This window comes from Brassica napus, chromosome C3 (assembly GCF_020379485.1).
Source record: "Brassica napus cultivar Da-Ae chromosome C3, Da-Ae, whole genome shotgun sequence".
Classification (NCBI taxonomy): Eukaryota; Viridiplantae; Streptophyta; class Magnoliopsida; order Brassicales; family Brassicaceae; genus Brassica; species Brassica napus.
The window spans coordinates 21883336-21895772 of record NC_063446.1 but is presented as its reverse complement, the minus strand read 5'-3'; the positions used below and the strand labels follow the sequence as shown (position 1 = coordinate 21895772).

At 28.7% G+C, this 12437-nt stretch overlaps 1 protein-coding gene across 1 annotated transcript; it reads right to left on the bottom strand.

Moving 5' to 3' along the window:
* Positions 1-3499: 3499 nt before the first annotated feature.
* Positions 3500-7357, bottom strand: LOC106435604 (probable cyclic nucleotide-gated ion channel 12). Its single transcript, XM_013876513.3, has 7 exons — positions 7198-7357; positions 6608-6992; positions 6333-6536; positions 5924-6228; positions 5727-5838; positions 5441-5665; positions 3500-3824 (listed from the first exon to the last, which is right to left on the bottom strand). The coding sequence occupies exons 2-7, from the start codon at positions 6974-6976 to the stop codon at positions 3714-3716; spliced, it is 1326 nt and encodes a 441-aa protein (XP_013731967.1). The 5' UTR covers positions 6977-6992; positions 7198-7357; the 3' UTR covers positions 3500-3713.
* Between the last annotated feature and the right edge of the window lie 5080 nt (positions 7358-12437).

The following is a 12437-nucleotide window of genomic DNA, read 5'->3' as shown; positions in this document are numbered from 1 at the left end:
TTTCAATTAACTTAGGAAGCTCATAGCTGAACAGATTTAATTTATCATGTACTTTAGTATCTGTTGTTCTTTGTTGTGATTAACTTCATCGATCTTATGATATGATCTATGGTTTTCAGTTGATGCTAAAAACCAGAACGACCTTCTGAGACAAAGCCCCCAATGGTACACAATCTTTCACACCACTTCTCTTCCGGTAAGTATCTCCAATAAAAATTAATTTTTTTCCTCAGTTGGGTTTTGTGGAATTTCTCTGTGACAAAGGAATTGAATTTGATGTTCTTAGATTCATCAAAAGATGTCTTCGTAGAAAACAAGAAGCAACACACCTTATATAAGAAAAAAAAAGGAATTGAACAGTATCTATGTCGAAGAAGTCAAGAGTTCTTTGAGCAACACATTTCTTCAGGCCAATATTGCTTTAGCAAAGGACCGCAACAGAGGCTCTTTTCTCAGATTTTTCTTCCAGTACCTCGGCTCTTGCTGCCCTTATTTTTGGAAGGTATGTTTGTTAGCTTCGACCAAACTCGTCTTCAGAATTACTAAGATTCGATCTTAAGTGTAGGTCTGTTTTCTCATGATTGTTGTTCTGTTTCTGAACCAGACACTTAATGCTTGCAAATGCAGGAGATGGCAGAGCTGTTCTCTGTAGGAATGGTGAAGCCATAGACATGTCTCAAGACCACAAACCAATCTACTTACCGTAAGGAAGAAAGTCGAAGGAAGTGGCGGCTTTGACGACGCCAATTACTTAAATGGCATAGCGATTAGGACATGAAATTACCACGAGGGTCACGATCTCCACTCATAGCAGAGTCAGGAGATCAAAAGGATACATTTAACAGAGGAAGACAAGTTTCTGATAATGGGATGCGACGAGATTTGGGACTTTTGACAATTCAAAAGGTTTTTGTATCGTTAGGTGTGAATTACGTCGTCACCATGACCCGACAAAGCTTGCTTTGAGGTCTTTATGGCTAGATAAGTTTGCTAACCTAACATTGGTTGTTTAATTCTTTTCAGCTGATGACATGGCGATGGTCGCTCCTCCGGTGGAGGATCAAGTTTAACGGCATAAGCTTCTCAGAGATTGAGGGCCTTATTTGACGGTTGAATAAAAAGATAGTGACATTCCCTTTTGTGTTCTTGGCTGAGCTTTTTCTTTCTGTTGTATATTTGGTGTCTGTATGTAACTTCAAGTGTCTACGTGCCCCAGTTTTGTGTAAGCGGTTATGTGTTCATGCATGGATTGTAAGTTTTTATATGTACATGCTTCATTTAGCTTATATAACTGCATGGATTCCAGTTTATGATAACAAACTAGATTTGTATGCTTGGTCTCTAACTGCATACATATCCAATTTGTATGCTTGGTCGCTAACTGCATACATATCCAATTTGAATGCTTGGTCGGTCGCTATTTTGTCCACTTTCTTAGAGCATCTCCAACCCCACTCCATAATTTACTGCAAAATGGAATGAAAAATGGAGTGATGAACAAACAAAAAAGTGATTGGAGATGCTCTTAAGCAAGCAAATAGTTTTGTAATATGAACATTAACAATATACATTATTAAACACTTTAATGTTAATTAGAAACCAACACTTGTCCAACATGAAAGTAGTTTTACATATTTGTTCACTTTTTAGAAGATTATAACTACACTAGAAATTCTACAAATTAATATTCGATAACTTAATAAACATTATAAATTAATTAATTTTATTGATTTCAAGTTGGGTCAATTCAAAATATAACACAAATCGATAAATAATAAAATAATATATTGTTGAAGATCCCATGTAAATATATAGTCTCACTATAATCATAATTTAATAATTTCTATATATAAAGTTCCTATAAGTATAAATAATATATTGTATTGTTTGTTTTCGATATTTTTTATTATTATTTTATAATATCTAAAAATTTGTCTCTAAAAACACATTTAAATTATATGATACATATCTCATATACATTAAATAATATAATAAAAAGGATATGCTGGTCGAATGTATAAAATTTAATGAATGTATAAAGTATAAACAGTGAAATCAAGTATTTTTTCTTATTATACGAAAATATTTTCAATATATATATATATATATATATATTTAAAATGATTTTTTATGAATTAATAATTCTGTAAATTAATAAATTTATATAGTGCCAACATTATTAATAAAATTTTACTGTATTTTTATTTGTCCATTTTCTCAAACAAATAGTTTAGTAGTATGCACATTAATTAACACTACATTATTAAAACTAAAAATGAACTATAAGTTTCTATCTAACATGAAAAGTTTCTATAACTTTTTTTTTTTGAAAAATAGTTTCTATAACTTCCATAAAGCAATACTTTTACACTTTAAAAAAATAGAGGCATCCACATATATTGATACATCAGTTGATGTCAAATTAATCAACAATGCCATAAAAAATGTTCATATTTAAACAACAACAAAAAAGTTTAAAGCAAAAAAGAAAACAACTACAATTATTAATATAGCAGTAACCCGCCATCTAACAAAAGTTCTATATTAGATCTTCAACAAAGAGAAAGATTCATAGGAATACACATTTCTCCACTATATTCAAAAAACAAAAGAAAAAACAAATAAAATGGTATCATATATTTTAGTCAGCAATTATAACTCACACGAAAGCATTGACAGCTATCATGAAAACTTTTCAGACACAACCCCTGCCGTCCACTTCAAAAACCTCACCCTATGAAATTTTGTAGCGAAACTACTTAGGATGATGAATCGACACATTCAGTTAATGAATCAATATTTGGATAATGACAATTGAGAGGGTCATTACATTGAGAGGTTAAATCATTATTTTCCACCATAAATCTATCAAATGACTCCACCATCTTTGTCAATCCGTATAACGGTATGTATCTTTATGGTATATTAATGTTGTGAGATGAAATTTTGAAGATGTAAAGAATTTTTGAATAAACTATCCTGGAAAATAGTCAATTCAAGCCCGATCAATCTTGGAGTATGTTTAAGAATTCACTTACTGGATTCCAGATCACTTTGAAAATAAAGTATTTAACCAATACGGCCACAATGAATCCCCCAACAAACTGCCGCATCTTCGACATAGACAAAGTATGAGAAAATTGTTATTACTTTAAGATGATGGAATAATTTATTATCTTCCTTCAAACACGATAATCACAAAAACAAACAAAAGCATTTACATTTTTCCTTCTAAAACATCAACTTCACTTTACGTTTAAATTTCAATTAAATTTATTTTATTACAACTATCAGTTTTAATTCTATTTTATTGATTCGATCAGTCATAACCACTTATACTATTCTATATTGCTCTAAGCAATTTTAAAACAAAATAATACACTACGATCGCTATCAAATGAATCATAAAAATATCATTCACTTTTACTATATATTCATCTTCATATTTTTGAACATATTTTTTTTACTAAGATTGTAAAATAAGTTGTAAATTCATGTAATAATAAAATATACGAATATAAAAATATTATTCATTTTTACTATATATTCATCTTCATATTTTTGAACATATTTTTTTTTACTAAAATCGTAAAATAAGTTGTAAATTCATGTAATAATAAAATATACGAGCCCTTTTACGAATTCAAATTGGCTACAAACCCACACAGCCCAATAACATTATTAATCAATGCACTCAAATTGACAACGCCTCGTCACGCCATCCTCTGGTGCGTCTCCCCCTCGTCATTTCTCGTCGTGTCTTCTTCTTCACCTCTTCTTCCATCCACTTCTTGTTTCCTTCTTCCTCCTTCCTCGTTCCCCCTCTGGTGTGTATTATTAGCCAATGATAAATATTCATTTAAGTATTTTTTTTGTTATATAGTTATCATTATATAATGCTTTTTGTTTAACAATATAAGGCTTTTTCTTTTGATTATTTTTATAGAAATTTGGTTTATATATATATTTTTTAATATTTGATATAAAACAAAAAATTAGATTTCATAGTTGAAATTTCTATAAAATTATACTTATAAACCAAATTTATATAAAATTTTGGTTTATAATTATAATTTTTAATATGTTTTATTTTAGTTTTGAGCATATCATGATAAATTCTTTATTATAATTATAAACCAAATTATGGATTGAAAATAATTATATATATATTAAAATGTCGTGTTTAGCATATAATAATAAAATTTATTATAATTATAAACCAAATTATAGATTGGAAGTAATTATAATTACAAAAAAAAAGATTGGAAGTAATTATATATATACAGTTTTAAAATGTTGTATTTTAGTTTTGAGCATATAATAATACTTTTTTATTTGTAATTTAAAATTATGATTTATGAATAATAAATTGATTATTTATTTTTTTATTAATTAATTTTAAGGTATATATGTAAATTATTTTTTTGTATTGTCCTTATTTATATATTTAATGGTTATATGTTGATTTTATGGTTTATAATTTATTTTTTTATGATTAAGTGTTTAAGGTTTATTGTTTATGATTTTGGGTTAGAGTGAAGACTATATAGGTTTAGATTTAAAATTTGGAATCAAATTTTAAGGTATATATGTGAATTATTTTCTGTGTTGGCCTTATTTATATATTTAATAGTTATATGTTGATTTTATGGGTTATAATTTATTTTTAATGATTAAGTGTTTAAGGTTTAATGTTTGTAATGTTTGTGATTTAGGGTTGGTGTGAAGACTATATAGGTTTAGATTTAAAATTTTGAATTAAATTTTGAAAATATAGGACTTGGAGTTTAGACTGAAGTTCGAGGTTTAAATTTTGAAAATATTAGATTAATAGATTAAGCTTAAATTTTCCTGATATAGTGTATTATATAGTTGGGTTTAGGTTTGGAATTTGGATTAAAGTTTGAAAAATATATTTCGAATTTAAGTTTAAGATTTATGGTCAAATTTTGAGATTTATGGTTTAGAGTTTTGTTTTGTAAGACTAATGGTTTAGAGTATATGATAAAATTGTCACAGATTAGTCATGAAAATATAATAAACACGTTTTGACTCAGACACGTTTTAGTTTCAGGTCATGTGAGCCATGAATTTTATAAGGCAAATCGTGATGGTTTATATTTCCGTGACTAAAAAAGATTAACCTTGTTTTGTCATAACTTAATCACGTTTTGGTTGTCAAGTAACCACAAATATTAGGTGGCAAATTTTTGTAGACATGATTTATTTTAGGCCAGAAACGTGATATAATTAACTAGGGGTATGACACGTCTAGTCGTCTAGTCATGTGTTTAACTATCTATATATTTCGTGATTATTCATGACATTTTTGTGACTGTTTCAAATTTAGTTACAAAGCTACAGTGGCTATTGGATTAATTTCAATTCTAGTGTAGTGTGAACCTCATCAAATCAATTAACAAGGGTAAAGAGAGCTTACACTGTTTAAAGAATTCCGTTCAATGTGGAGCCTGATGTGGTCTGGAAGGCTTTGAAGAAAAGCTTCCTCTTCGATGCCTCTTGTTTTTTGCCATTTCTCTTCTTCGTGTCTTCTGATCATGTCCTTTAGATTTTCTGGCAGACTCTTACTCGACATCCAAATTTCAGTGTCTCTCTTTCTCTCCTCCATTTCATCTATTCTAGTTGTATTTGATTGCAGGTACTTCTGCGATCACCAAAAGAATCAGCTCTATGAGATAAAATCAGAAATCTTCTGAAAACTCAACCTGGATGTTTCCAATGAGGACAGCAAACAAAAGTAAACCAGAGACGCAGATGATGAGAGCAAAGACGATATCCCCAACAGAGTTGCTTGTCCGTAAGTTTTGACCTAAAGCACTGCCATAGTTAAAGAGAATGTTAAGCTATATATATGAACGGATGTGTTTATCTTATATTGCATTCAGAGTTGAAATGTACAAACCTAATATTTCGTAGACCCCACCAAAAGCAGTAAAAGAACTTCCTTGGAAAATCATCTGGCTTGACCTCTACGATCCCTGACTTCAATGCATCAATGTACATACCAAAGTTGAAGACTGAGGAGTTTGTGATTTGGTCAGGTTCGATTAAGGGGCATGAAGTGTTCAGGCCGTAGGGAATGTTGTTTCCACCTTCTCGTCCACAGTACTGAAATTTGAGACTGCATCCCGGGAGATGAGGACATGCTAGACGCCAACATTTGTTAATCTTTTCTACTGAACTCACGTACCAGAAAGCCCCAAACACCTGTCGGCCCGTCATAAATGCATCACAATTGTAACAACTTTTTTTGTTGCTTCATCACAAAAAATAAAATAAAAATAGCAGTGGGAGCAAGAGAAAAGACTTACATGACTGTGCAACATGTAGAGGAAAAGGTTAAAAGCAGCTCCAATCCACTTTGTTTCTGCTACTGTACCAGAGGCTTTTGTCACCTCTTTGTAAAGCGGATAGATACGTAGAATTCTTGGAATATATTGAGAAAGTACAATCCATTTCAGTATTTCTCTTGACACGAGCGAGTCAGACCGACGCATTAAAGTGAGAACCAGAACCTACAAGATTTTATGCAATATATATCACAATTTAAAAGAATGCACGATAGAGAAAAAAAGTGAACACATACCTGAGGCATGGGGAGAACAGACAAAATGTCAACAATGGTATAAGAGATGAAATAATATGTTTCCCTTTTAGGCTTGGCATGCAAGTTTAACTCGCCATTTGAATATCTCATGAAATTCAAAATGATATGAACCACATAGAATACGTCAATGAAGGTACGAAGGACAGACACTCCTGTGGCAAGCTTCTTGTCGAAAGTGAAGCAGAACTTAGGAGAATCAACCACAGGGACAAAGAGATACAAAGGATCAATACCCAAAGCAACAACACAAACGATCAGGATTGTCTTCCTCCAGTTTCCACGAAGAGTGTTCATCTGGAGACTCTTGACTCTGTTAATTACTGCCTGTTTATTTAAAATTCTTTCCATTTTTCCAGTTTGAAACCTACATTAACAAGAAATAGCTATAATAGCAACTCGTCATAGAAAAAACTATTGTTGAACTAATTCATAAAAAAAACGAAGGAGTCACCTAACAAGGTGGTTCAAATATATGTATATGTAGTTATTAATTTCTCAGAGAGGCCAAAGAAGAAGATGAAGTCAGTTCCATGTAAATTTATTTCGATCAGAGAGTGAGAAAATGCAACCTGGAGTCAGAAGATGTTGGAAAACGAATGATAGTTTATAATCTTTCCCAGCTTCTTCAAAGTATTTTCAAAGCAGCAAGCAACTGAAGAGAAGGATGCATAAATACAGTGCAGGCTTTGGACATATGCGGACTGTACAAAAGGTCCCACCCTTTTGTTGTAAATTTTCTTCATATTTTTAAAGTTTGGAGTTTTGATTTTAACAAAAAAATCCTATATTTTTGATTTGTACAAGAAAAGGTACTAAAAATTTAGTTGTGCACATCGCCTAAATATGTTTTGGGCAGGACCTGCATAAATATCAACATTTTGAGTCATGCCGAACGATTTGTGGCTCAAATCAACTGAATAAGTATATTTGTTTGATTGATAAAAGAAAAAAAAAAGTATATTTGTTTGATTACTTGCCTTATATGGTGTAAATAAGATTTTTGTAAACACAAGTTATGAAATAGTAACATACATCGTATACGTTTAAATAAAAGTATATAATTAATTAGTTAACCCACTTATCAACCTATTTTCTTAGGACAATATATGTTTTTGGGATGATATGCCAAAAAATACAATTACAGAATAAAAATTTATATCCCTTTGCGTGCAGAAACCATTCTTTGTAAAGTGAGTGTTATATAAGATCGTAAGCAAATAGTACACTATAAATGATAAAAGTAATATGACTGTTTGCTTGGTTTACTATATTATATATCTTATAGTTCTCCAAATTAAGAGAAACTTTAACAAGTTGCCATATATCCATCCACTTTATGGGTCTATTAATGGGATTGTGATTATTGGACTAGAAATCTATTTAAACTTTTTTCTAGGTTATACGGAAGTTTCATCGGACGTTTGCTTCAGAATCAGAATTGGAATTAGAAACTTATGGAAGTTTTTCGGAATTTTGTTTCCAAAACAATCCATAACTTTTTTAAAAATATTTTGGAAGCTTACACTTCTATTTTAAAATCTAACATCGGTTTTAAAAATCCAAAATCATAAATACATAAGAAGTATTTTATTTTATTTTATTTTAATAAAATAAAACAATAGTATTAAATTAAAATAGAAAGAATCAAATTTTCAAATATTAAACTAATATTATAAATTATTTTTGTGCACAATAGTTTTTATACGAAGTTTTACATATTTTCCTAGTCATAAATTTTATAGCATTATTTTATATTTTTAATATATATATATATATATATATATATATATATATATATACTAGGGCAGGTCTGCGCTACGCGCGAAATTCAATGTATCAGTTTTTATGAAATATATGATTTTGTGTAAATTTTCTTCTATGTTCAGTTGGTTGTAAGTGTGATTATGTTAAGAGAATGAGATTGAGTTTTTAATTACCAGAATTCTTTTTTTATGTCCGAGTATCTAATACCGTGGAAAATAAAGTTTTAACTTTAAGGTAATCTTAGTCACTAAAAATATATTTTGTAGTTGTTTAGGACAATGTTATCGCTACTATTAATACTTGTTGTTGTTTTTTTATATTTATGTTATATTTGAGGATTTATTTTTGCTTTATGTTATTTCAGTAATTTGCTAGAGATAAACTAAAACAAATGTAAAACACACCAAATAAACGGAGGAATAGTATGCTTTGATGATTATATATTTATACTTACATAAAATTTTAAACTGGCCATAAAATATTATGCACAAACAGAACTTATACGACCATATATTATTCTGTACAAAATTATTATAAATCAGCAAAATACATATTAAACTAACTATTATTTTAAAATTATTTTATTACGCTATAGTACATGTTAGTTAATAGAATAACTATATATAATTTTCGATATTTGTATTAAAATTATTTGTAAATCTAAAATATGAATATATTAACATCTCAAGTTGATAGTAAAAGAAGACATTTTTTATAATTATTTCATCTAATCTTTAAATATTAAAATTAAGAATATATTTATAAAATAGTGATAATGATATTTTTGAAGTTCAAAACATAAATTTTAAAAAATTAAGTAAAATAATTAATGTACACAAATTTATTTTTTTTATAAAACTAAAATTATCTAGTTTGTGGATATAAATATAATTTCTATCTAAATATTTTTTGAGGATAATATTGCACTCCAAACTAAACCCGGTTAATATGAATTGCACTCGCATCCAAAATGAGCAATTTTCCTATATATTTGTTTTAGTTTCAAAATCATAATAATCCCCGTATAGCACACTACATCTATTTATTATTATTATTTTTCTTTCCCTCAAACTAAAAACTAAAACATATTATAAGCACATTTTTTTTCCTTTTTAGTCTAATCCACTATTACAATATGTAACATAAATCGAGTACTATATTGTATCTATAAACATATGTGTTTAATATATATGCCTAAACATCCTATACAATCAATACTAACAAACATATAATCTCTGAATAAGATTACTTTTCAATGATAAAAAAAAAACAACTTTTGGATGTTTTAAAGATACATAAGCAAAACGAACCCGATGTCAGGCGCCGTCGGTAATGTTAGATGCGCTCGTGACTGAGCAAGGATGACGACGTCTTATGTTACTCCACTATCTGACTGCAAGTCTAGCATTTCTTCTGTTTTATCTCTTGACTATAACTAAAAATTGTTTAAAAAAAATCTTAGAGTATTGTTAGGATATGTAATGGATGCGATGGATCTCTCTATATACATATATAAGCGCTTATTGATGTGCATTAAAGTGGCAGTTACATACTACTTGTATATATGTAAATGCGAATAGATATATTCATTTAACAAAGTGATGTGTTTTGAATGCAGGGACACGTGGCGCGACGACAGTCTTCGACTTTCTGACGTGGCATCCTATGTAGATGGCCCGAAGAAAATTCTTTTTTTGTGTATATAGATATATATGTTTCCAACACGTTTTTGATTTTTAGATTTTCTTAAAAATCATGTGCTTTTGCGCTCTCTTACTATTCTGATCCCACGTAGCTGCTTCGTGATTTCAATTTCATGTAACATAGCTTCTTTTTCAAGTTTACGTTTTTCTAGTAAATTGAAATGAAATATTATCTGTATATATTCATACACCTAGTTTAAAAATCATTTATAAAATAATTGATGGTCTAACACAAATCTTATAATATAAATATTAATAATAAACTATTCTATTATTTATATTTTCAAATAAGATCATCAAACTTTTAGATTTTCTCGTTTTACCCCCATATATTTTCTAACCAATTACAAACCCAAAACTGTACTCCATATATTTTGTAACCAGATTACAAACCCGAAACTGTGATATCATATCGCTTTTATGGACATGAAAAAGAACATATGCGGAAACATATGTATAAAATTGAAACGACACCTTGATGTAGTGGATTTACCAATTTGGCTACATCTACAGACACATAAATCTTATTATTGCAGGTGGGATCTTAGAACTACACTACGATTACAAGAATATAAGGTGTATATAAGGGTATCATGCTTCCTAAAATTCCTAGTACACATCAGACTCGTTGGTTTAGTCCCAGTAAACTGATACAACCTGCAGATGCAATAAATTTGGCGCAAGCGAGTTAATTCAGTATAGTTAATGCACCATACATGAATTTGATGCATTATCCATATCCAATGAACGTCAACAAAGTATTTTTTATTACTAAATTGTATCTTTTTTTTATTCATACACCTAGTGTAACAATTGTTTGTAAGATAACTGATGGTCTTCTTCTCAACCCAAAATCTTATAATATAAATATTAACAATAAATTCGTTCTGATCTCTGTATTTTCAAATAAGACTTCCAGTTAAAATGTTTGATGTAGATTGAAAGAAACTAATTTTGAATAATGCTTTAAGAGGTTGTCATATGTCTTTTACCAAAAAACAAACTTATTCTATTATTTTATAGTTTCGTTCAATATATATATATATATATATATATAAATAGATAAATTATTAACAATAAAGATTATCATTATCGTAAATGGGATTTTATATTATTAATAATTTTAATAAATAAATTAAGATTTTTATTTTATAAAAATAATTGATTGTTGTTTCGAAAATTAAATTCTTTGAAAAGAACAAAACTCATCTTATGAATGACAAAAGACAATTTCTAAGATTTTTGAAGATAAACTCCGAGCATATATATGTATCATCCGTAACTATAAAGATTGTAAGAATTTTTGAAAATAATGAAAAAATGATATAAAATATATATTTTTCAATTCTGGTAAACTTGGTAAATTTGTATATACTTTATAAATTTAGAAATACAATATTGCATATTTCATCATAAAATCAAATATGATCTAATAAAGTAAGATTTTTTACAAACAAAAACTTTATCAAGTTATTACCAATTCTATTTTATGAGCCTACTATGAGACTACGATTATTGGATTGGAAACTATTTTAGTTTTCCAATAGAATATGATTATAGTTTTTAATTCATCAGGGACACCAAAGAAGAAAATAAAGTCCACTCCTTCGTCACTGTACCTAAACAAATTCGATTCCACGTAACCACAAATTAGTTAGAAACATCTAAGACAGACTCTGAAACCTGGCAGTCATTAAATGTTCGGATATGAATGATGATGCAAAACCTTTCACCAGTTTCTTCCAAGAATTTTCAAAGCAGAAAGTAACTGCAAAGAAGGATGCCTACATTTCAACACTTAATTATTCTTAAAAAACAAGAAAGTCTGTGTACAGTGGGGATCCAAATTTGAGTCACTTGAAAATGATTTGTGGCTCAAGTTAATTAAATAAGTAAATTGTTTTTATATAAAGAAATATTGTCTACAAAAACAACCTTTAAAAGTTGTCATATATCCTTTATGGGCATATTATGATTATTGGATTGGAAATCAATTTTAATTTTTCTTATCAAGTTTATGTTTTTACTAACTTAAACATTTTTTTTTAATTTATGCATAGTATTTAACAAATCCATAAATATTTGGTCGTTTCTTCTCAATCGAAAATCTTGCAATATAATTAGTAATAAGAGGTGGATTTTTTTCATTCCTCGAAATGAAATCCTTCCATTTACATGTTTGATGTAATCTGATATAAGTTTTTAAAACGGCTCGAATTGCTTTCATATATAGATGCGACCTGATCAGCTTTAAAACTAGCTAGAGATTTAAAGATTACTAGATTTTAACTATAGAAATTTATTACAAATCTTATTTGATATATTTATAAAGTTTTTTCATT